This window comes from Vigna angularis, chromosome 10 (assembly GCF_016808095.1).
Source record: "Vigna angularis cultivar LongXiaoDou No.4 chromosome 10, ASM1680809v1, whole genome shotgun sequence".
Classification (NCBI taxonomy): domain Eukaryota; kingdom Viridiplantae; phylum Streptophyta; class Magnoliopsida; order Fabales; family Fabaceae; genus Vigna; species Vigna angularis.
The window spans coordinates 3617835-3645122 of NC_068979.1; the positions used below are offsets into that span (position 1 = coordinate 3617835).

Below are 27288 nucleotides of genomic sequence, written 5' to 3' on the forward strand. Positions count from 1 at the left end.
ATATTGAGGGTTATGCTCATAATGGAGGCATCTGTAAGGCAGAAAATGGAAGAACTCAGGGCGTGTCTGTTTGAAGAAGAAAGTATGGGGAAAACCAAGACTGGTGTAAAATTAATTTAAGCACTTAACAACGTGTTTCTTACGAATGAGCAAGTCGTATGTCTACATACTTACTAGGAATCTATCTTTATAGCAGTTGTCATTGTAAAAGAAAAATAGAGCATCCAGCTTTGCGTGAAACTTTCAACTGGTGCAGGTCCAAATCACTAACTGATCAAATTTTCATTCATATAAGGAGCAAACACAAGGTTTACATTAATTAGTCATTTTGTGCGTTACAAAAAGGATGGATTGGGAAAGGAATCACTCAATCAGATTTAACAGTATACCCGAACATTTTTGTCTGTACTCCTAACCAGTCTATTTTGAGACGTACAGGACATTATACAACAGATTATAGTCTTTGTTCTACAAAGCATGCATTGTGAGTCTTAAATATTCCGGTAGAGAACTCGTTGCACTAAAGCTAGGATCATACATACGTACAAGCCAAGAGAACAAAGAAAGAATATAAAACAAAAGGTAAACCAACTAAAATCATAGGTGCTCCCGCGCCAGCCGAACTGGTTTTTCCTTTAGGAAAGCAACATCACCATTTGGTGCAGTTAGCAAATGGTGATTGGGCTCATCCTCTTCACTCTCAATGGATGCGGAATGACCATCAGATCCTGATCCATCATCATCTGCAATGGCGGAAATTTAGATCCTTCCTCACATGGTTTAGTTAAAAGGAACAAGGAACCAGACTCCATTATGCTACAAGATCCAATGAACAATACAAAAGCAGAATTTATATTATACAAAACACCACAAGTTGTTGCTGGATATCTCTTCGAGATATTAAAGGAATTCAAAAGCAAATCCTTCAATAATAAATCAATGTGTTTTAAAATGTCAACCACATTTACTTCTTGGTTGATGATGAAGTGCATACTTTCTTCAACCTTTTTTACACAAGTATTAAAATGGACTTCATATAAGAATGCATACTAGGCTTACATATAGTGATGGATTAAGAAAAGAAAATAGTGAGGACAAGAGATTAATCAATAATATTTTCGTCAAATAATGCTTTTACAAAATGAATAATATAATGATAAAAAAAATCCAAAATACCACTTGAGATCTAAAACAGAGAAAAATAGTTCTAAAGGGCTTAGAAGACCCTTCTCAGTTCTATTATTTATATAGATAAAAATCTGATACAATAGATAGATGGAAGATGAAGAGATTGTCCTAGACTGCTAGGAACAATCATTATAGATAACCCAACACACAACTACCTACTTTAGGCCCTGCTATACTAATCATAGTAGACTTAATAGTTATTCTAACACTCCCCTTCAAGCTGGAGCATACAGATTGTATGTACCAAGCTTGGAACAAATAAACTCAATCCGAGGTCCCCTTAACGACTTAGTCAACACATCTGCGAGTTGGTCATTTGATCCAACAAACTTAGTACATATTTCTTTTGACAATAATTTTTCCCGAACAAAATGATAATCAATTTCTATATGTTTGGTTCTCTCGTGAAACACTGAATTTGATGCAATGTGAAGAGCAGCTTGGTTATCACAATACATCTTCATACTCTGGATGTCACAGAAGTTAAGCTCTTGAAGGAACTGCTTCACCCATATAAGTTCACATGTTAATGAAGCCATTGCCCTATATTCATCTTCAGTTGTTGATCGAGTCACTACATTTTGTTTCTTACTTTTCCATGAGATAATGTTTCCTCCAAGGAAAACACAATATCCAGTAGTAGATCGTCTATCAATAGGAGAACCTGCACAATCAGCATCACAATATCCTGATACCTGAAGGCTTCCTTTTTCTTCATATAACAGCCCTTGCTCGGGAGCCTTTTTCACATACCTTAGAATGCGAATGATAGCATTCCAATGGCCAACACATGGAGGTTGCATAAACTGACTAACCACTCCAACTGCAAAAGATAGATCCGGCCTTGTAATAGTGAGATAGATTAGTTTTCCAACAAGCCTCCTATATCTCTCCGGGTCGGAGAATAATTCACCTTCTTCTGTTGTTAATTTTTGATTTGGATCCATAGGGCTATCAACCGGTCTACAATCAATCAAGCCTGTTTCTTGCAAAATATCCAGAGCATACTTCCTTTGGGAGATTACAACTCCATCTTTTGACTGAGCTACTTCAATGCCTAGGAAGTATTTGAGGCTCCCAAGATCCTTGGTTTGGAAATGTCTACACAAGTACTCCTTCAATTGAGATATTCCAGCAGTATCATTTCCTGTATTAACTATATCATCAACATATACTATCAAGTAAACACATTTCTCGGGAGACGAATGATAATAAAAGACTGAATGATCTGCTTCATTGCGTTTTAGCCCAAATTTTTGAACAATGGAGCTAAACTTTCCAAACCAAGCACGTGGTGATTGCTTGAGCCCATATAGAGATCGGTTCAATTTACAAACCATACCAGACTCCCCCTGAGCAACAAACCCTGGAGGTTGCTCCATATAAACTTCTTCCTCAAGATCACCATGGAGAAAGGCATTTTTGATATCCAACTGATGAAGTGGCCAATGACGAATGGCTGCCATTGCAAAGAACAATCGAATGGTAGTCATCTTTGCCACGGGAGAAAAAGTGTCACAATAATCAAGACCATAAACCTGAGTGTACCCTTTTGCAACCAGCCGGGCTTTGAGCCTATCAATGTCACCATTAGGGCCGACTTTAATTGCATATACCCATCGACAACCAACAACCTTTTTGCCCGGGGGAAGTGACACAAGCTCCCAAGTATGACTGTGGTCAAGAGCCTGCATTTCTTCAATCATGGCTTGTCGCCATCCAGGATGATCAAGTGCTTCTTTCACATTTTTAGGAATAACCACAGGAGATACTGAGGATAAAAGGGAATAAAAGGAGGGCGACACTCTGTGATAACTAAGAAAATTATAAATGGGATGAGGGTTTCGAGTGGAACGAGTACCTTTTCTGAGAGCAATGGGCCAACCAGAATCATCTTCACCAGGAGGCGTGACAGGAGATGGTGACGGAGAAGAATCTGAAGGAGGAGATCCACCATTTTCTGGAAGAGGATTACTCACCGGGGTACTATGTCGAAGGATATCAGTATGTGGAGAGGAAGGTTCGGGAGGACCTTGGGCATGACTTGGATTGACTGATGCATTAGAGATATTAGACTCAACCACTGGAAGAGGAAGGACCTGGGGGAGGATATGAACATCTTGAACAGAGGGAGAGAAGAAAGGTGTCTGTTCAAAGAAGGTAACATTGGCAGACATGTAGTACTTTTTGGTTTCAGGAGAGTAACACCGGTACCCTTTTTGAAGCCGAGAATAGCCCAAAAAGACACATTTGATCGCACGAGCAGAGAGCTTGTCGAGCCTCGGAGACATGTCGTGAACAAAACAAACACAACCAAAGACTCGAGGAGAGGTGTGAAAGAGAGGATCATTGGGAAAGAGAATGGAGAAAGGGACTTTATTATTGAAAGAGGAGGAGGACATCCTATTAATAAGAAAACATGCAGTTAAGATGGCATCCCCCAGTGATGAACAGGAATATGAGCACCAAGCAAAAGGGTACGAGCCGTTTCAACCAAGTGTCTATTTTTTCTTTCGGCTATACCATTTTGCTGGGGTGTATGAGGACAAGTGGACTGATGCAAAATACCATGGGAGCTAAGAAGTGAAGAAAAAGTTGATGAGAAATACTCTTTAGCATTATCACTTCTTAAGACTTTAATTACGTGACCAAATTGGTTCTTGATTTCATTCAAAAAGGATGTGAAAATGGGTAACAATTCAGAGTGATCTTTCATTAGATAAACCCAAGTACATCTAGAATACTCATCAATAAAAGTAACAAAATACCTAAAACCAAAAGAAGAGACGCGACTAGGTCCCCAGACATCAGAATGAATAATAGAGAAACTAGAAGTACACATTGATTGAGACCTTTTAGGAAAGACAGATCTAACATGTTTTCCTAGTTGACAGGACTCACATTCTAAAGTCTGAAGACCACTAAGTTCAGGACACATCTTTTTTAACTTTGACAAGTGAGGATGGCCAAACCGATCATGTAACATTTTAGGGGGAAGAGCTGCAACACAAGATACCCGTGGACGAGATCCAAAATGGTATAAACCTCCAGCTTCATATCCTTCTCCAATCTGTCTCCCCGAGCCACGCTCCTGTATAACAAAAGATTTTGAATCAAAAGTTATTGAACAATGTAACATTTTGGTTAACTGACTTAGGGAAATTAAATTGAATGGACAGTTAGGGACAAAAAGAACAGATTTCAGAGTTAGAGAGGGAGACAGGGAGACTTGATCAACTCCCTTTGAACAAGTTTTAGAGCCATTTGCAAGGGTAATGAAATGGGGTTTTTCTTGGAGGGAAAGGGTTGAGAACAATGAGGTATTACCAGAAATGTGATCAGAAGCACCCGAGTCAATTACCCATGAATTTAGACCTTCCATGGATTGAAAAATGCAAGTTGTGGACGTACTTGGGGACCGAGATGATTGCGCCAAACTGTTAGACTTTAATCGCAGATACTCTTGATACTCTTCCTCAGTGAACTTGGAGTTGGAAGTGAAAGTTTCAGCCTTAGAGATATTGGCGGTTTTTGAAGGAAAGCCATGCAAGGAGTAGCAGTTTTCTTGGGTGTGACCCACCCTCTTACAGTAAGAGCACTGTGGACGTCCTCGACCTCCACGTCCTACTCCTCTAGTGCCACGTCCTCCTCTTCCTCGCGTGGCAACCATGACAGATGGTTCCATTGTTTCATGAGCTTCCTGATACTGAGGCACAGGAACACGAAGAAGACGTGTGGTCAAGGCTTCCAAGGAAGGGACCTCATGACTTGTCAGAAGTTGATCTCTGATGTGATTCAAATCTGGATGCAAAGCACGGAGGATCATCACCATATAATACTTGTCAAGCTTCTTTTTGATATCTTTCGAAGATTCCACTTCCAAGAACATTCTCAATTCTTCCACAACTGCTTGGGCTTCAGTCATGAAGGAGACCATATCATGGTCTGTCATTTTGAGACAGGCGAGCTTGTTTGCGGTATCATAGAGACGTTAAATATCATTAGCATAAATGCTTTGAGCTTTCTTTCAAAAATGTGACATGTCTTGAAGGCTCTAAGAGATATCAAAAGTCGGGGTTCCACAGATTGCCACAATAGGGCACACAATTGGAAATCAACTTGTTTCCATTGTTCAGCTTTGTCAGAAGGTACTTGGCTCCCATCCTGCTCAAGGTGGTCATAATGTCCTTGACCAAGGAACCACATTTCCACAGCAGCAGACCAAGACAGATAATTCTTTCCGTTTAGCTTTTCGGAAGTGATTAAGGGACTTCCAGAGAAAGAAAGAGCACTTCCAGACGCCATTCTTTGATAAAAAGAGGAGAAGGAACCAGAAAAACCGTGAAGAACCAGAAAACCCTAGAGGGTTTCTTAGGGTTTTCTTAAAGGGGAGCTTCTGGACACACCAAAGTAAGATTTTGAGGGTCAGAACGGACAAAGGAGCAAAGGGCGACAGCTATGGAGGTGGCGCGGCGGCTTTCCGGTGAGCAGAGGGCGGCGCGTGGACAGCACGCGCCTGCTCGCAGCGCACAAAGAGGCTGCGCGTGGCGGAGCGTGGATGAGAATCAGGCGAACCCACCGGTGGAGTTGGCTGACGCGTGAAGAGGCGAACCAGATTCAGTGGTCGCCGGACGGAAAAGTGACGGCGGTCGGTGACGGACGGCGGTGGACAGCAGCGGACAGATGCGAGATGGCGGACAACCAAGTTGAAGAACTTCAAACTGCAGTTGACAGCTGCAGATAGTGGCGAGACAGCCGCGGACAACGGCAAACGGCGTCGGACAGGTGCAAACAGCAGTGACAGTGCTGGTGGACAACCCAGGACGGAAACCAGAGCAGGATGAACCTGCTCTGATACCAACTTGAGATCTAAAATAGAGAAAAATAGTTCTAAAGGGCTTAGAAGACCCTTCTCAGTTCTATTATTTATATAGATAAAAATCTGATACAATAAATAGATGGAAGATGAAGAGATTGTCCTAGACTGCTAGGAACAATCATTATAGATAACCCAACACACAACTACCTACTTTAGGCCCTGCTATACTAATCATAGATAGACTTAATAATTATTCTAACAATACCTAATCTCTTAAAAATTATAATTGCCCTCTACATACTTCCATATCTTGAGAATATTGTACGATTTTATTGTCAATATTATTAAAATATTGAGAGACTAGTCTCCAGCGAAAAGGAAATATGCAAAATAGAGGTGAGGAATGATAATTTTTTCCCCAAGGAATAGCAGCAAGCAGCAACAATATTATTAAGCAATAAAATTAGCATCAATTTATTCTCTTTTATTTCTTTTCATTTCTACATTTATTTAAAAAAATATCTCATGGGAGAAACACCTATTCTTTTATTTGGGGCAAAAAAATTATTAAATATGTTCAAGTAAAAAAAGATCTTGTCGGGGCAATTGCCCTGCAGTCCTTAAGGTTCTTCGGGCCATGCTAATGCTTTCTATGCGCCCATGTGTAACAGATACTCTTTCATGGATAGCCAATAAAACAAGATGAAATGAAACATAGGATCTATTTGGACTAGTTTCTTCATAAGTACTTCTAGGAAAACAAAATTGAAATTACCTTCTTCATAAGCTAAAATTGAAATTTAGTCCAAGGAGTTTTAAAATCACCAAATAAATGAATTATTCTCTTGAATTACCTCATCCAAACACAAGGTAAGCATAAACTAATTTGTAGAAACTGTCATATATTTTAATTAGAAAGTAAGATAATTTATGTTATCGCATAACTTCTCCAAGTTTTTGTTTATAACTAATATATAAGCTAACTTTAGCTTTTAGAAACCCATAAAATGCGAATCAATTTGGACCATTATAATCCTAGCATCTTACCAGAAAATGTAAGACGTTCTGGATGATGTCTAACTGCGGCAGCCTGGAGGCTTTCTGGCAGAAGACAATTGCAGAAAGAACCTAAAAGATTAAACCGCACATTGATTAGATGAGAACAAAACTAGTCTCCATAATCAGCAGATTCATAAAATGAAACCCAATGTAAGCATGCTTGTTTCCCTTGTCCTCTTATAACCCATTTCAGCAGTAATGTGAAATTCACATCTGTGCAACCTGGACCGTATCTTCTTAAAGCAAAATAGAAGAGGCAAATGGAAGGTGCTATACTAACGTATGCTACACATGTGCATTATTAATGCAAATCAAATTGTGATTTACAACAAGAATAAGAAAGCAGAAAGATGCTCACCTACACGAGCCATTCGATTTACCCATCCGGGAATAGGACTTCCTGTTAGATGCTGGCAAACTTCATCTGTAAAATGGTTGCAGTTTTTTGCAATAAGATGATAAGTGTCTCCATGATATTTTGCTGAAAGGCGCTCTATGAAACATCGAAATTCTGAATTAGACATATCAGTGCTTCCCAACAAAACTGATCGTCTGAAGATGAAGCCTGGGCAGCTTCTAGGCTCCACTTCAAACACACCACTACTTGGATATTCATGTGCTCCAAAACCATATTCAATATCATGCACTGTTCATGAAAAAAATAAGCTTAAAGTTGTTGCAAGATGGTATTTAACAACAAAAATGGAACTAAATGAAAAATAACCAGGACAAATATTCATGTACATCCAAGCTCCTTGCCCACAATTTTTTCAGGGCCAGCTTACTAACTAAATTCAAAATGGAACAGGTAATCAAGTTTGTTCACAGTATCAATGAAAAATAACCAGGACAAATATTCATGTACATCCAAGCTCCTTGCCCACAATTTTTTCAGGGCCAGCTTACTAACTAAATTCAAAATGGAACAGGTAATCAAGTTTGTTCACAGTATCAAAAAGCACATTTTAGATATAAGCAATAGTAGCTGTTCTAAACAACTGAAGCAATCAAACATGAACAGGAAAAAAAGGAAGGAAGGTAAAGTCACTTAGTCTTGTCCTCCTTTAAACTGTTAAATTACACATTTGTGAAACCATCGACTACTATATACATAACGAAGTTACGCTTTTAGCATGATGATCTGGTCGAAAATGGCACATAATATTCAGTAGAAAGCTTAAATTTGCATGTCAAAATTCACCCTATGGTTCATAAATTCATCACTGAGGGACTTTAAGTACGTAAAAAAAATCCCAAAATAGATCAATTACGGAAAACTGGAGGAGAGAGAGAAATGGTTGAAAATTCAAGGACGAAAAATCAGAGAGGAATAAAGACAGAATGAGAACAAAAGACACCAATTATTCAATAAAAAATTTTAAGGAGCCAAACTAACGGCTGCTTGTACATCATGCGTTCCAAATCGTAGAATAATACACACAATACAGGCTAATAACGTATTCTCTAACGCCTGCCGCGTTTCAGGTACAACGCACACAGCAAATTCATTTATTATATAACAACTTCGTTCAAAATTACCCTTTATTTCTCCTCTTTTAATAAGCACACATTGTTAGCAATCATAAACAGTAAATTCATGATAGGAACATCGGCAAATTTTACGTTTCTTGCCGAAGGCCTAACAGAACCCTTCTCCTGTGAAGAAAGAAGAAGGACACCAATAAAGGCTTTGAAAGAAGCCCTCAAAAAAGATCTCATGCTAAATAATATTTCTCTTTGGTTTTCAACTGAGCCCAATGGTGACATGTAATCTCATACGAGCTAAAATTTGCAATATCCCGCGGCGCCCCAGAATAAGCATAAACAGGAAAAATAACAGAAAAAAGATCCATATAAAAAAGGAAAAAAAGAACATGAAAGGAAATATAAGGAAAACAGACACAAACCTTGTATACCCGAATGAAATATTCCAAGGCCAAGCATATAAAGATAATTGTTTATGGGAGTAAGATCATATACATTGAGATACACCGAAGTACGAGCAGTATTATTCTCTCTACCCCGTTCTTGTTCCGAGTTTGAAGTTGTACTCAACGGAAACCACCGCATTGTGGCCGTGTCCTCCCTCCTCACCCCTTCTTCAATTACAAATCACAACCCCATCCCCTTCCCGTTAAAAACCTGCAGAAGCATCAATTAATCAAAACAAAGAGATTCAATTCAATGTTCCCCGAAATTCTGCGGATTTGGAATATGCAATGAAAAGAGCGAACATTGAAGGTGTGTAGAGCAGGATCGCTGAAAAGAAACCGAGAAAGAGAAGAGAAACTTACGTAGAAGTGGGGAGTGAAATATTGAAGAGGAATTGGGAGTAAAAGTTGGATATGGAAATTTTGGTTCTTGAAATTAGGTTGATTTTGGGTTTAGTGGCTTCGCCGTCATTATTTGAGTTCACACTGCAACTATATTATTCTCATAACAAGAATCACAGTTGGGTTTGTCTGAATTTATTAACTGTGGATAATAAGATTTATAATTATAACTTTTTTTATTTTTCTTTCAGACTTTAGCCCAATAGTCAACCATTAGATTCTTCTGTCGTCAGATAGTTAACAAATATAATTGAATTCAATGTTCACTAATCCTTTACTTATTCATCATTTTTATATAATTAAAATTTCATAATAAATAAGTACTTTTATTATAAAAAATTTACTTTTAATTTAAAAAAGAGGCACTTGCTCTATGATATGCTGTTATTTTTACCTGTTTAGCTATTTCTTTCAATAAGGAAAATATATAAAATATTAATTTGAAATAAATGGATGATTAAAAACACAAACACATAAATGAAGGTGAAAGAGATGCTTTATAACGATTAGCAATAACTTTTTTTAATAACTGTAATTGCTCTGTCATATAAATACTGGTATATAATATATTTTTTTAATCCATTTTTAAATTTTATTTCTTATGCTATCATTTATTTGATCATGTAAAAGCACGTTGTTCGTTGGAGTTATTTGCAATTACCACTCTTAACTAAAGTGTTTTTGTTTGAACTTTATACATAAGTAAAACCTGAATGTTTTTTTTTTCAATAATCAGGTTTTCTTGGTGGAAATTACTCACATTCAGAATGGTGATATTGCATATAAAAAATATAGTTAAAAAAAATCATTACCGACCCATGTTGCATCCATGACCTTTATAATACTAATATAAAGAATGATTTTTCTAAGCATGTCAACTTTAGTTCAAGAGTAAAGGTGTAGTGATCTATAAGTTAAAGTTTTCAAACTAATTAAGGTTTCTTTTAAAAAAAAAAGAAAAAAAAAGGGTTTTTTTTTGCATTTTTAAAATCCAAGAAATGAGATTAACCTTTGAGAAAGTCGAAGAACCTATGGAAAGAAGAAAGAGAATGAGAAAGAGGTGATGAATAGATAAATGTAGGAAAAAGATTTAAAAAAAAAGTGAAAACTACAAAAGTTTTAGTTTTTATAAATTAAAGGATAATGATAATTTGACAACATTTTTTTGATAATATTTTACATAAATGATATTAAAATATTGTCAAAAAGTATTGTCAAATTATCGTAAATAAAAAGTGAGTAGCTTCAACCATAACAATAATTGTCATTTTTACATGCTAGATCACAATGGTAATAGTTTCAAATATTTAATAATATTGGTGTTTACACATTTAATGTTCTAAGTTGACATTAAAAAAAGGAATGATTATGGATTTAGGATGATCATGTATAATAGCCACTTCTTTAAAAAGGTTTCCTCACTCACCCACTTATTTATTGTAAAATTAAAAAAAATGTTATTTATTATAAAATAATAAAAGTAAACAAAAATCTGATTGTTACATAGTTTTGTTGAATGAAAACTGCAAGGCATGGAGCACATTTTGGTTAGGAAATAATTGAAGGTTAATAATGTGGTCTTGAATTTTCTTTGATATGGATGAAGCTCTGAAGTCTCACATGATGTTGTCGTTCTCTGGTTGGGAGAAGAAGCCAACCCTCTCCAAGTTCTTCGCCTTGTTGACTCCAAATTCAGTGGCAATGTCGTGGCAGAACATCATGCTACACCTTACAACTTATTCAATTTCAATTTACAATTCCAAAAACAGACGTTGCAGTCCCATTCATCGAATAATCTCAGTAATAAATTTAAAGTTTTCTTGTAATACTAAATAAGTTGATGATGAAAACGATGGAAAAAAAAATCAATATTAACTAAAATAACAGCGTAGCAATCTAAATGCAAAGACTTAGTTCAGCGTTATACGTTAATAGAAAACTCACGTCTAAAATATAAAACAAATCACATGCAACTATCAGGTCCTTTCACATCCAAGACTTATGTCTGATAGGACATATACATTACGTACTTTTTTTGTCTAACATAAGTGAAAAATTAGATTTACTAGTTTATTCACTACGTGAACAATGTATACTTTATACTAAGAGAACTTAGAATAAAAAATTTTAAATTTAATTCAGTATATAAAGTAAAGTTTGTATAAATTGGTTTTAATTTTAGTTAATATAATTTTCCAACATTTACTTTTTATGTTAAAATATATACATTTCAAATATAAAACTAAATATCAATAAATAATCTAATAACAATTCAATAAAAGATGAAATTTGTATCCTCTATTCTAAGTTTTGTATTCTCTATTCTATGAAATGTAAATTCTAATATTTGTATCATTTAAATTGGCTTTATTTCTAAATGATAATTTCCAACACTTATGATTTCTTTGGAGAATTTCTTGGTTTTTGGGAGAAGGAAATGTTGCACAATGGATCAACAATCATTTTGCTTGGCTCAAGTTGGAACGTACACAATCAAATTTCCACTGCAGAGGCGTGATCAGTAAACGAGGAACAGATGAACAAGTGTGAGAGTCACGCATGCTACATTCCAACGTTGCTCTTAAAGCCATCATCCACGTAAAATCTCAGTTTCATTACTTAACAAATTAGGTATCACTATCTATAGTGTATGGTTATCTCAGGTATCAACTTGTTGCTCAAATTTGAGAAGAATTAAAATAGTATAGTGTATTAATTAGCTGCACTAAAAGAGCACTTGCTCATGCTTTTTAGATTTGAGTGATACAGTTGATATCTTACATGTTGATGACATTATAGTACAGGGAAGATGACTTGCCATCAAGTTTGGAAACCATGTGATGTGCAGATAGTCCACTGTAACGTTTCTCAACACAAGCAATACAGATATTTATGATCTTCTTGAACATTGAATCTTCTTGGAGAAGTGGTTGCTCTACAAACTCAACCAGAGGCATCCACTGCATAAAACATCACATCAATTATTCTTAATTAGCAAAACAATCATGATTCATCACAAACAAAAAACCATGATTGGGACAGGAATCACTTTGTGACTGTCCCATCTCAGATCCAATTTCTAGAATTAGATTAATAATAATAAGATTATCTAACCTTGGCAGCTTCAATTTCAGGATCATCAACAGTGATCTCAGCTGACAGGGCTCTTAACATGCAGATGAAGAACAAATCTGACTTCTCAAATGCCACCTTGTGCGCGTGTCTGGAATTGATGATGCAACCAATCAAACTTTGTTGGTTATGAAAATTACAAGAAAACTACCACAACCATGCCATTAGAAACCTTGTAGCACACTTTATTAACAACGTTATGAGTATTGTTAATGAACTTCTACCAGTTTATATATATCACATTGTACTCAATTGGTTAAACTTTCATTTAAACTTTCAAAATTACATAAAAGTGAGTGTGGATCATGCTCTTACCTGAATGCTATGACTTCAATGAACTCGGTACAAATCTGCAACATGGGCAAAAGGCAGTAAAAGAAAGCACTGACTTTAAGTAACGATGCTATATTATGCAGCATGAACAAATTCAGTATGAAGTAACACCAGAGGAACATCTCATTCTCACCCCAGTTTCTTCCTTCACTTCTCTTACGGCTCCTTCATATATCTCCTCTGACTGCCAAAAGTTAAGACTGGTAAAGATTTATGAGTTGGAATATAAAATGTAAAGAAACTTGGGTGAAGTGAAACTGAACTACCTGTAGAACAAATCCCGTTGGTATCTTCCAAAGACCACGATTTGCAGGAGCACAGTACTTCTCTTGGACTACAAGGACCTTAAACAATTTATAAGATGAAATTATATTAATGCAAGTGCTTAAATGAATTAACTTGGATATAAGTTTGAAATCATATAACAGAAACGCAAAAAACTAAGTAGAGCATGAATAAAATGATCATTTCTTGTTTAGAAATGCAGAATAAGAAGATCATTTTTTGGGGGGGAAGAGGAGGAAAAAATCAACTAAAGTTTGTTTTCTATGTTTTCGATTCAGTATCATCGTACATAATAACTCTGATGTTAGTACCTCATTTCTGTGATTGATGACAAATCCCCCAACTCCTACATGATGTGATGCATTAAATGGAAGCATGCAAGTTCCTTCAGGAATCCAGTATGTTAACATCACATATCCTGGTTCTGCATGGTGGTATCCAAAGCCTTCCTGAGAGCAGGAGTCATAGGTTCAACAATTCTTCTATAATTAATAGAACAGTAAGAACTGAATATATGACAAAACACTTTTATAGCCAATTACTTATCTGTTTTAAGTAATCAATCAAGAAGTTATGTTACCTTAATAGCTATCGGAACTAGGTCAGACTTCTCTAAAGGCAATCTAAGCCAAATCCCCTTCTTTCCCTGCAATCATCAGACAACCTTCTGTCAATACTTCATGAGACAACAAACAAAATAAAACTGAAAACATCCATGCCTTTCATTCCCCAATTACATTATATGTAAACTTCTGTTATTGTTATGATAAAAGAAGCTAATTTCAGAGGAATCGACAACATTATCAGGTGTTAACATTTTCTCTGCTAGATGTTCCAGGAACATGGACAGAGATTTTACCATCTTTTTCCAATGAGAAAGAGAAAAACGCAGAATAGCTTCGAAGTTAGTGGGGTCGTCTGGTAAACCATCTGAATCAACTACAATCCCTTCATACACATCATCAAACGCATCAAGTACTCTCAGATTTCTGTAACCCAAGCTAGAAGTTGAGCCATTTATGCCATTCGTATGATGGAAACTCGTTTCTGCCGCAAGATCATCTCGACCAACTGAACTGATGACAGCTCTATGAGCCATGTAAATGTTATTCAAGGCTTCATAGTTCCTCAGAAATAACCCTGACATTGAAGATTAGCCGAGTAAAAAACCCAGCACCAATTGAGTAAGTTAAAAACTCAAATTATACCAACCATGCATGTTTTAATCCGTACACATACAGGAAAAGAAAATGCAAAAACTGAAGAACCAACAGAAAGAAAAGCCTGAATGAGGCTTTATTTGGTGATACCTCCGAAACAGTTGAGCTGTCTAGAGAATCTAACGCTGCTGAAATTAGAGAGCAAAGAGGAATAGGTTGTTGTTCTTCCAGCATTTACAGTCTCAGAAATGCACGCCGAATTGGAAGAGAATGAACTGAGCTCCATCGATATCAAAAGTCAGAAGCGTGATAAGAAGTGAAAATTAAAGGTGAATATATACTTATATTAATCTTAGTCGAAATTCCAAACTACTTTAGTCCTCTAGCAGGTGTCGCAGTATGACTAAAAGGGCATGACATTGAAGTGATTTACGGTGCTTGGTAGTGTTCTGTGACTTGAATCCCATGTTTGAGTTAAGAAGCTTGATAAAGACAAAGTGATTCACTAGAGCATAATCCCATGCTGGAATATGCTAGTAGCCACCGCCACGCAAATTGTTAGAACAATGTTAAATTGATGATGTCGGTTTAACATATTGTATACTCAAAGGCAAAAGTGACATGAAAATTGACCGACCCAGAAAATGAAATTGATCATTTTGCTAGAAATGAAGAGAAGGAGGGAAACGAGTCATCAAATAAAAGATGACAGTGAAGTCACTTTCTTTTGGAAGGACAGCGACAGGAACTTTTAAAGTCTTTTCTTTTATATATTTGGTAAAAACGTTGTTGGAAGGTCTAGTCATAGACCAATTGCACATGTGCACTTTCAATAATCATTTTTGTTGCTGAACTAGAATATGAAATTTTCATGTCATTCTCAGCCAAAGTAAAACATTTCAGTGGATAGTATTAAAAATAAATTTTGAACTTAATTCAATCACAAAAAATAATTTATTTCATAAAATTTATATATACATCTATTATATATTTTATATTGATTTTATTTTTAGTTAACGTTAATTTTCATCAAAAGAAAAAAATTACAACCGAAGAAGAAAGAGATAAAAGTGATGTTTTTACCATATTGAGTTGAATAGTATGTTTACGTGATGGAAAACGAAAAATAATATAATCAATAAAAAATATCTATTTTCTATATTTTTTTAACAACATAATATTATAATAACATGTGGCGACAACATTCTTATCACGATGATGTGATTGTTTGCTATCTTCTTTTGTCATTTTGTTTGGTTATCGTTCCATAATTTATAACTTTTGAATTTTAAATTCTAAAAATTTAAAATTTTAATTTTGTAATAATATAAAGTTAATAAATATACATGTTGAATAATAATTTTAATAATATAATATGTTTCTTGCTACACCAATTTTAAAATATATCATTATTTTATATTTCACTCTAAATAAGCATAATACTACTAAAACGCAATACAAGATTATACATGATTACATAATTAAATGATATTAACTAAAGAGTAAATGTATGCATGTGTGTATATATTAAAGCATAAAAAATTGAATCTCCACGAATTGAGATCTTATACCATCACTAAATCCAGTAACACAAAGTTAGAATAACTTAACTATACATTTTGAGTTCAAATCAATTGTTGAAAAAAAGTTCAGCCCACACTAATCCTTATTTTATACCCAAATAAAATATTACGAATTAAAAAACAATTTTATTTAAATCACTGTTTATTGTGTTAAAACTACAAATAGTTCTTTTAATTTTTTAATTCCTTAACCTACACTTAATATGTGTTTAAAAAGATAATTAAACTTATGTGACAATCGATTGAAATCCTAATTGATCATGTCACTTTCAGTCCTTTATTGAATATAATGATGATACCAAACAGTTATTGAATGCAATAACTTGACATAAAACTTAATCAGTGATTTTAAATTTGAGTATTTTAGGTGTATGAAACTGTGTTGCCATTTAAATTAGCATGACTTGTTCAATTATTAATTGAACAAGTGGTTAAAAGACAGCTATATTATTAAAGTTTTTAATATTATAAAAAAAAGTAATTTAAATATTTTTTACACATAAATATTTTGAAACCGTAACATAACTTTAAATAAATGTTATGATTCGAAGAACAAAAATAGATATTAAATCTAAAAAAACTATAAGACATTAGTGCATAAATGGTCTTTAATGTCACCCATTAGACGTCAGATTACATAATATCCAACGTAAACAAATGATCGGTGGCATTTTCGTAAATAAGTTGGCCATTTAGACGTCGGTTAATAGGGGGTCCGACGTCTAGAATATTATAGACGTCGGCCCCCCACCTACCCGATGTCTATATTCCTGACAGGTAGGTGAAAAGTCATTTTTTTCCGCCATCACCGACGTCTATAATATTATAGACGTTGGCCCCACTATAACAAACGTCTATATGGCTGACAGGGTAGGTGAAAAGTTAACCTGGACGTCGGGCACCCTCCTACCCGACGTCTAAATGCCCCGCGAATATTAATTTTTAAATCGGAAAGACGTCATATTAGTGAGGGCCCCGATGTCTATACTATTGACTTTTAGGTATGCATGTGTTATTGAATTTTGAATATGCATGTGATAAATTTTAGTTGTGTTATTATAATTGGCATGTTAGATTATAAGTATCAAATCATTGAGTGAAACTTAGTTCCCGTTTTAAATTTAACACAAACAATTAATCTTTTAATCGTTTGTATTAAATTTTGAATTGTCCGATTGGACAGTTTGGGAAAATTATTTTTCATAATTTGCTATAACATGTACGTTGGAGTTTATGGATAAATTGATAAAATTTCGGTTCAATATTTGTGTTGTTCTCCGGATGCATATTTGATTGTGGTCATCCTTGACTACTTTCATTTCGTGTATTTCAGAGACCAATGCGAAATGCTGTCGAAATCTTATCAAACTTATTATGTAGACTTCTTTGAATGTGTCTTAGCTATTTATGAAAAATAATTTTTCTGAATGGGTAGGGCCTAACCTTGTGAGAGTTAAAAAATTGAAACTGATGAAGTATGTTACGAACATAGTATGGATCAAAGCTGGATGAATGAACGTCGCATCAGTGAAGAATATGAGAAGGGTGTTTCGGTGTTCTTGCAATATGTTCAACAAAATGCAAAGTCTGTGAACGGGACATACTTTTGTCCTTGTGTTTGTTGTCTTAATCAAATACGGCAAAACTTAGACAATGTGCGTGACCATCTATTCATGTTCGGCATAATGAGAACTTATACCGTTTGGACTTGGCATGGAGAAGTACTGGACCAGCCTACCACGTCACGAGGAGCGGATTATGTGGAAGAATGGATGAGTGATCATTTAGAGGACATGATATGTGATGTTGGTGAAGATAATTTTGGAAGAGCTAATTTGTATGATTCTCTTATATATGATTCAGAGCAACCGCTGTTTCTAGGATGCTCGAACTTTATACGTCTGTCTGCAACATTGAAGTTGTTTAGTTTAAAAGCAAGGAATGGATGGACCGATAAAAGTTTCACAGAGTTGTTGGAGTTGTTGAAGGAGATGCTTCTAGAAAATAATACTCTACCTATTCGTAATTACGAGGCAAAAAAATTTTTTATGTCCAATGGGCCTTGAATATCAAAAGATACATGTTTGTCCTAATGATTATTTTTTGTACATAAAGGAGTTTGCTTCTCTAAAGTATTGTCCAACATGTGGTTTATCCCGTTTTAAAAAGAAATTTGACAGAAACACTAGTGATGAAGGTAATGATGGTGCACCTGCTAAGGTGATGTGGTATTTGCCTATAATACCTAGGTTCAAATGTATGTTCTCTGTTAAAGAAGATGCAAAGAACCTTAAATGACACGTTGTCGGAAGAAAGTGAGATAATCTTCTTCGACACCCAGCTGATTCACCACAATGGAAGAAGATCGATGAAACATTTCCAGAATTTGGTGCAGATCCAAGAAACTTAAGAGTTGCACTTGCAACTGATGGTATGAATCCTTATGGGAACTTAAGTAGCAAACACAGTTCATGGCCAGTTATGTTGATGATATACAATCTTTCTCCTTCGTTGTACATGAAGACAAAGTATGTGATGTTGTCCATGATGATATTGGGTCCTAGACAACCTGGAAATGACATTGATGTTTACTTGAAACCTTTAATTGATGATTTGAAATTGTTGTGGGAAGAAGGGGTCGAAGTGTTTGATTCACATGTTCAAGAAAATTTTCATTGCGTGCAATGTTGTTTTGCACTATAAATGATTTCCCAGCGTATGGAAACTTGAGCGGTTATAGTGTTAAAGGTCATTTTGCATGTCCCATTTGTGAAGAAAACACTAGTTACCTTCAATTGAAGCATGGTCAGAAGACGATATATACAAGACATCGAAAATTCCTTCCTCGCAATCACCCTTATCGTAGATTGAAAAAAACATTTAATGGACGTGCTGAGGATGTGGTTGTGTCCAGACCCGGAATGGTGAAGAGGTGTACAACGAAGTCAAAAACATTGACATTGTGTTCGGAAAACATCATAAAAGTACCTTTGCAAAAAATATTTGGAAGAAACGATCAATATTTTTTAATCTTCCATACTGGTGTAAACGTGATGTTAGACATTGTATTGATGTGATGCACGTTGAAAAAAATGTTTGTGACAGTGTCATCAGAACTTTATTAAACGTGAAAGGGAAGAGCAAAGACGGAATAAAAGCACAACAAGATTTGGCTGACATGGAAATCCGATCTGAGTTACATCCACAGACAATAGGAAGACGCACCTATCTGCCCCCAGCCTGTCACACTCTTTCTAAAAAAGAAAAACAAAGTTTTTGTAACTCTTTAAGAAGTGTGAAGGTTCCACAAGGTTATTCTTCAAATATTAGTAACCTTGTTTCTATGCAAGAGTTAAAGTTAGTTGGTTTAAAGTCTCACGATTGTCATGTATTGATGCAACAATTGTTACCAGTTGTTATTCAAGGCATATTACCTCCTTCTGTTAGGGGTATTCTGACACGTCTGAGTTTGTTCTTTAATTCCATTTGCAAGAAAGTTGTTGACCCTCGAGGTTTAGATCAATTGGAAAATGAAGGAATAAGACTACTATGTGATTTGGAGATGTATTTTCCACCTTTTTTTGATATCATGGTTCATTTGATTGTTCATCTAGTCAGAGAAATTCGAATATGTGGGCCGGTTTTCTTAAGGTGGATGTACCCTGTTGAAAGATACATGAAGATCTTAAAGGGATATGTCAAGAATCAATAACATTATGATATTCCAAACACTGGACAGATTAGAAAGAAAGTGTTATCGCATATAGCGATCAGATGGAGGGATTTCAAGACAAGGCTGACACGTCTATATGTCTTTAGAGACAAAAAACATGAAAATCCATGTCAGCAATATACCTTCACAGAGGAGGAATGGATGCAGTTTCGGGCATCTAGAGAGTCTGGGGAATGGAAGGTATGTTTCTTAACATCTACAAAGTCTTTCATGGAGTTTATTATGATTTTACACTTATGAATATACATGGTTTCACAAGGTAAAAGGTTAGCCGTCCAAGAAAGGCAAAGGTTAAACGATGCACCACACTTGTTATCACGAGGTGGTTATGCAAAACTGGAGAAGAAAATTAGAAAGTCTCGAACGGAGGCCCTGGGGCTTGAGTCCCCGGACCTAGCACTTGCACCTGCTAGGTACGAGCTGTGGAAGGCTGCTCGGACTAAATCTGATGGGAACATGACATCTTCCTCAACTGCCTTGATCTCACAAAGAATTGTAAGTTCAAATTCTAAACATTGTTTGATTGTGTATTTATCATAGCATGTCTTTTAAGTAACAAAGTTTTTTTTATGTGCAGGATGAGTTGGTTAAGCAGCAGACTCAAGGAACATTTGCTGGCCAAGGTAGGGACATTCTAACAACGACCATTGAAAAGCCCGAGCACCCAGGACGTGTACGTGGATTTCCTAGGACGATTGGTCTTCGTGACTACTTTGGCCCTACACAGAAAAACACTCAATCAATGAATCAGGAGGCACTGAGGCAGATGGATATTCAGTGGGAGAAAAGACTCAACCAAAGCATGAGATCAATGGAGCAAAGATTCATGGAGCAGCTACAAGAACAAAAAAAAATACAAAGAGCGCTTGAAGAGAAGCTGCATCCCATGACGCAGGGCACCATGGGGTTGCCCACTGAAGCTCCCACAGCACCTCGTGTCAGCACTAGAGGATCATGCTCTGTTGTAGAACCTACTGAGTATAGTGGTCAGTATGAGCTGTTGGTTGATGGTGATCCCCCACGCATTGTGGCTGTCGGACGAGTACTTGAGGGAGTGCAGACTATTCATGGTGTTCTCATATTACCCCACCACGTGCGTGTGACGATTGACGAGGTTTGGGATCCCCAGGCTCAGGTGCCTGTACCCACTCCAAAAATTCATTTTGTGGGGGAGGCCATAGGATCATTTATAGCCTGGCCTAGAGCATTGATCATGTCACACATTGCTACTCCACAGGTATAATATTTTTATTATTAGTATTTCTATGTTAAATTTAAAAATATTTATTGATAACTTTGAAATTCTTATCTTCAGTTCACACGTCCTCAGAAGCAGCCGATAATGTTGTCTTAGGTGCATGTAAGATATGTTAGTTTTATTTAGATTCCTAGTTTCTAACAACTTAACTTTGTTGTTTTAGGTACATGGACACAATCGTTGTAGACCAATGTCGGTCTTCCATGTACGGATTTGTTGAACCTCAGACCATTCAACCTTCTGGTAACACACTTGAAAGCAAACAATATTATTTACAAACATGGATGGATGAGTCAAAAAGAGACGTATACCTTGTGTCATACATTGATGGGTATGTGTTGTTTTATGTAAAAGTTCATTAAAGTTTACTTAATTAGTTTACTAACTATTTATGATTCATGATAGGTCTCATTGGCAGCTGATGGTCATCATTCCCAGACAATGTAAAATTATATGGTTTTGTTCGCTGCAAAGGAAGATGAGAAATGACTTAAGAAGCATGCTTCAAGGGTAAGTGTTTCTCCAAAAATGACTTTGAATTTCATGTTGACCTTAAATTTTTATGATAAATATAATTATATTAATTTTACTTTGTGTTTTCAATCTAAATAGAGTTATGGGTAAATCCCGAGGTCAACTAGTTCAAGTTTTGTATCCAAAGGTTATAAGTCATTTATAGTTCTAATTCATTTTCTATGTTATTGAATGATCTAAATTCTTGACTATTTAGTTTGTCATTTTAGTGTAACAAGCAGCTAGATTCATGGGAATGTGGCTTATATGTCATGTCTTGGATTAAGACCATCATTCGAGCTTCCATTACAGATGACTGGAATGAGGTAGTGATGCATACCTTCAATACATTACAAATCAAATTCATCTTTGAACATATATGAAACCATAATGAATCTTTCTTCATTTTGCAGCGCTTCAAGAGTACATCTCCTATACCAGAGGACACAATTAGGCAGATAAGGCAGGAGTGGACAGCTTATCTTCTGCAAAGATGGAGCTAGGAACACTTATATTTGTTGTTGAACATTATTAGGTTTAGTCTAAGTTTATATTTTGATAGTTTTGGTATTGGATTGTTTCATAGATTAAGTAGAACTTTCTTTAATTGAAACGCATATATATATATATATATATATATATATATATATATATATATATATATATATATATATATATATATATATTACAGTATACTGTTTTGGGATAATTTTGTTTTTCAGGTGTGGTTTTATTGTAAAAATAAATTAATTTAAAAAAAAAACACCCCGTGGACATCTGTTAGTGTCATGCCCGACGTCTATAGACGTCTGTCAGTGCACGAACAGATGTCCAATGAGTTACAGTGGACAAAACGTTCCGGGGCAATAGACGTCGGATATCAATACATCCGATGTCTATATAGACGTCGGGTATACGTCAACATCCGACGTCTATATAGACATCGGATGTATAGATATCCGACGTTTATATAGACGTCGGCTATACCCAGCCGACGTTTGATTAACGTCACCCACAAAGACGTCGGTTCTGGATCTGATGTTGAAAGACCAAAATAACAGACGTCTAAAGCCCTTTTTGCACTAATGAGACAATGATTTAATTAAACTCTAAAAGTTCTCATAAAAATATTTAGAATATATAAAAAATAAAATCCAATATTTGTGAACTTTAATAAGTGATTCAATATGCCACATATGTGAGTTTTATTTCATTATTTAGTGCAATTTAATATTTGCATAAGTGATTTGAATGTTCTTTAAATGTATTTACAAATTGAAGTTAATGGTTTGCAGTAACTGTCCCACAAAATAGAAAAGGTTTCCCGTAGTAATAATAATGAATACGGCTGGAAAATGTATTAAATTATTATATCAATGATACATTTTTTTTTTCAGAATTTGAGTTTTAGTTTCATGTATACATTTATTTTTGAAAGATATTATTGAGTAAGTGGTTTCAGTCGGATAAGTGATCGTATTTCTAATACTATATCACAAAACTCGTTTCATTTATAATTTCATCTTATTTATATATTATTGTTTTAACTGAGTAGAGACTTAAGTTAAACATTTAAAGTGCTTTTTTTTTGTTGTTGTTACTTTTATCTACTTTAATAATATATGTGGGATAATTATTTTAATATAAATATTTCTTGTTTAGGTTTATTGCATCTATTAGTAAACATATTTTTTAATATGATCGAGAGTAATTTAAATATCTTGATAATAATATTAAGATTCGATTTTTCACATTTAGTATAATGGAGAAAAGAAAAAAAGAAGATAGAATTGCTTTTAATGCTACATAATCCTCGCAGTCATATTTTTTAGATTAAGTAAAAATAAAAAATGGGTTTAACACTACACAACTTTTCTAACCAAAACTTTTTATAAATAAGATACAAATAAAAAATAAACAAGTTATCTTCACGTTTATTAGATATTTTTATTATAATCGTTAAACAATATTTCTAATATATGATTAAACAATTAGATGTGAATGACTTTCTATAAAAAAAAACAAATACTTACCTTCATTTTTTATTGAGAAGTTAATATCGCGGTACAACAATTAAAATATTTTTTACTTTGATTAAGTGATTACAACCACAATTCTACTTTGATTAAGCGATTACAATAGTCAATATTAAAATTACTTTTACTTTAATTAAGGAATGAAAATAACCCTTACACAATAAGACGGTCTTTACTTCGATCAAACGATTAAAATTACCTTCTAGTTTTGTAGGAAGGTTCAATATACATAAGATATTGTTCATTTTGGGTCAAGTTCTCACGGATTTGTTTTTTATACCATTCCAAAAAGTTTCTTACCAATTGAGGTATCTTATGTATATATAAACTCATGTTCATCTCTTATTTTATTTGATGTAAGACTTTATTTGTACCTAACCGTCATCATTTCTTAATAGAATAACCTCTATTAAATAAAAATGTAACACAAGATCAATTTTACGTATTCCATACTGAGAACCAAGATGTTTTAGACAAGAAATATGGAAGTGTTGAAGCATTCAAAGTAGTATATTCTTTTTTTTTTGGTTGTTTGATATGTAAGAATTTAAAATTCTATTATCTAGTTTAAATATGGGCGTAAAATAAGCATGGTTTATATGTTGTGCCTTCAGCAAGCCTCCTTTATACCAAACTATTTTGACGAGAACTGGTTAAAGCATGAAAGGATGATCAAGTTCAGGTAAGTTGAATCTGACGAGTGGATAACATAAAATATTCCGACCATCATGCTTGCATGCCTCACCCTTATTTACTTATTTATTTTTCAGAAGTCATCTCAGCTTGAATTTTGAATATAAAAAGGTCACACTCAGACAACTTCATGACCATGCCCATAAAAATAAACCTTCAAAAAATAACAAAACTAAAAAACTTCTCTCATCACTTATTTAGTTGACGAAAATAGTATTTTTTTTTTGAATTATTAAAAAAGTAAGGTATAAAGTCAAAAGTAGGAAAGAGTCTTCAGTTGAAAAAGAACTATGTAGAGTTTTGTTTTCTTTCATTAATTCACATGTGCTGTATTATCCAATAAGTCCAATTTTTTTATATAATTTTTAAGCTCAGTATCATAAAATTTAAAAAATATATACTATCTTAAACATAATTAATATTTATTCTTCTTTTTGTATCTTTATTATTTTTTGTTGAGCAGTGCAAAACATAAACTGTTTAGATTGTGTTTCCATAATGGCAAGCGCGAAAGCACTGTTCTAAGATCCGAAGCCCCTCTCATGGAACCTCATTTTCTGGCTACGTTACCTTCCATTGTTAAGCATTTCCTCTTTGGTTATTCTTAGCCAAAAGCGTTTCTTGTTATTTTCGCATTTACGCTCTTGCATATATCCATTATATAAGCATGTAAATAAACAAATCGAAGGTTTTGTTTCTGCAGTATCTTCAATATTAATTAATAGCTTGTCTGCACGTCATCATGTATAATGTTGTTTTGTTGACCCATATTAACTGGAAATGTTTTTTACTTACAGGAATAATGTAAGAATGAAGAGGCACAAACAATGATTCAATTTAAACAAACGAATAAACAAATGATCTCGATTTTCGAGAAGGAAAAACGAATAAAAAAAGGTGATTTCAATTTCACACAACCATAAGCTGTGGATAACCCAACGCCGGATGAGGAGATAGCGGCGACAGAGGCGGCACGGCGAAGATTCCGTTAGCATCGGAACCCCAGAAGCCTGGCCAGCTAGACGGCGTTAAGGGAGCATCCCTAATACAGGTGACGTCGAAATCTTCTACCTTTTCCCTCTTAACGACTTCCACCACCGGCTCTTCCTCTTCCCTTTGGCGTTTTCGGTTATCGGCGCCGGCTTCGAGGGGAAAGTTGAGGATGGCTTTGGAGCCGCGAAACCTGAACGCGGCTCGGTCGTAGGCTTTGGCGGCTTCCAGAGCCGTTTCGAACGTCCCCAGCCACACCCTGGAGCCACGCTTGTTGGGGTCGCGGATCTCCGCCGCGAACTTCCCCCACGGTCTCTGTCGAACTCCTCTGTAGTGCCTTTTCTCTTCCGCAGCCTGCTGCACCACCTTTCCCGCAACCTCACCCTCTCCGAACTGGATCCACTCCGTCTTTTGCGGGAGAGAGATTTGCAGCGACTTTTTTCGATTTGATTGAGGTTTCTTGCGGTCATGTGTGTTCGGAAACGTGAAATCCGAGGTTGATGTTTGAGGGTGTGGATTCGGAGTCTGGTGATCGATTATTTGGGGTTTGGACTCGATTTCGAAACGAGAGAACTGGTGTTCCGTGGAAGTAGTTGGGAAGTCGAAAAAGTCAGAGAAAAATTGGTCCATTGTTGCAGATGATTGAGAAGTTGAAGATTGGGAACAGAGGAGCTTGATTGAGATGAGGTGGGATTTGGTTCCTCAAATAGAAAAGAGAAGTTATTTTTGGTGAGATCAGAAGAGGGTGTGATCGGAAGAGGAGAGAGTTCTCCGAGAAGATGCAGTTTTATTTGATTGAGAGCAGAAAGTTGAAGAGGGTTTGGGTTTGCCATCAGTGAGGTTTCTGATACTGATTTAGAAATGGTTTCTTACGAGGAAGAAGATGGAGAAGGAGCGTGCTTGAAATGTTCAAGAAGCTGAAGGAAGATTTTGAGTGTATCAGAGACAGTGGAAAATTAAGATATATAGCCATTGAAGATGATTAAGTTTCAAAGGAGGAGCCTGCAATGATTGTTGCACGAACCTTCCACTAACTTACCTTCTCAATTATTTTAATCGTCTCTCTCTATCTGCATCCATTTTCTAAATTGGGTCGGATACTTGGATTTGCTCCAGAACTCGACCCGACAGGCTTTTCTTCACACTAGCACTCCGCTTATACATGACCCGAATACTTGACTCCGTTCCCTAATTACCCGACTCAGTTTGGTTCAAACCTAATCCTGTCTCAACCTTGCCGTAGTCAACTGCATGTTCTTTGACTTTTGAGGATCATTATACCCATTCTTTGCTTCTGCTGTCACTTGTCAGAGGGCCCTCTTTGTCTGTCCGTTGAATTCAGTTTAAAAAAAAATAATTACTAAATGAGATAACTTGCATTGTTAATAGAACATAATTATTTCTACTGATATGTTTTACTCCTTCGTTTAGTATAGTTTATATCTCTGTCAAATGTACTCCACGATCAAGTTAATATCCAAACTATCCAAACTGTTTGGCTAGTACAATAAAAGTTTAAGTTTAAGTTTACAGTATAATCATATATCTCTTTATTTTATATTCGTATTTATAGTTTATTTATAACTTTGATTATGGGTGATCCTTAAAATTTTTAAGTGTTTAAAATCGTTCAGTCATCTTAATGTTTAGTCAAATGATTATTTAATGTGAATATTAATATGTTAATTCTAGTTCACTTGGACTGTATATAATACAAGTTTGTATGATTTTTTTTTCATATCTAGTTTTCAAGAAAGTATATTTTTTCTCTTAAATATTATAGTTTAAGTTATCTAAATTAAAACGAATTCCCTCCATATTTTGGGACAGCACATAAATCATTTTTGTGTAGATTTGCATCAAGCAAGCCTAATATGCAGTTATATAACCCATCAAGAGATTAATCTCTCTATTCAATTACATATTGATTTCATTTTCTAAAACTTGCTTACTATTATGTTTGCACGTAAATTTTAAGTTGAAAATATCAAAGATGAATATAAGAAAGAGATTTAAGGAGAAAATATTTTAAATGCCATGAATGATTTAAACAATGCTATTTTAAGAAACTTGAAACATTAGCACCTTTATAAAAACCTCATAACTTTTAATTGAAGTTTTAATTTGATAAATCTAATAATTTTACATTCTTTAATAATCAAGATAAAAATAA

At 35.1% G+C, this 27288-nt stretch overlaps 3 protein-coding genes across 3 annotated transcripts; all 3 read right to left on the minus strand.

Annotated features, from left to right (window-relative positions):
- Positions 1-259: 259 nt before the first annotated feature.
- On the minus strand, positions 260-9516 carry LOC108335812 (deSI-like protein At4g17486). Its single transcript, XM_017571984.2, has 5 exons — positions 9361-9516; positions 8974-9208; positions 7425-7712; positions 7055-7135; positions 260-743 (listed from the first exon to the last, which is right to left on the minus strand). Exons 2-5 carry the CDS (start codon positions 9134-9136, stop codon positions 598-600), a joined length of 678 nt encoding a protein of 225 aa, XP_017427473.1. The 5' UTR covers positions 9137-9208; positions 9361-9516; the 3' UTR covers positions 260-597.
- Positions 9517-11991: 2475 nt separating this feature from the next.
- On the minus strand, positions 11992-14957 carry LOC108335241 (nudix hydrolase 8). Its single transcript, XM_017571217.2, has 9 exons — positions 14460-14957; positions 14009-14289; positions 13730-13795; positions 13461-13598; positions 13131-13208; positions 12998-13048; positions 12847-12881; positions 12514-12622; positions 11992-12359 (listed from the first exon to the last, which is right to left on the minus strand). The coding sequence occupies exons 1-9, from the start codon at positions 14593-14595 to the stop codon at positions 12177-12179; spliced, it is 1077 nt and encodes a 358-aa protein (XP_017426706.1). The 5' UTR covers positions 14596-14957; the 3' UTR covers positions 11992-12176.
- A 9973-nt stretch (positions 14958-24930) lies between these two features.
- On the minus strand, positions 24931-26117 carry LOC108335119 (ethylene-responsive transcription factor 6-like). The gene is given in 2 exon segments (XM_017571058.2): positions 24931-25784; positions 25787-26117. Coding segments are annotated over 2 exon segments (912 nt in total). The 5' UTR covers positions 25949-26117; the 3' UTR covers positions 24931-25034.
- Between the last annotated feature and the right edge of the window lie 1171 nt (positions 26118-27288).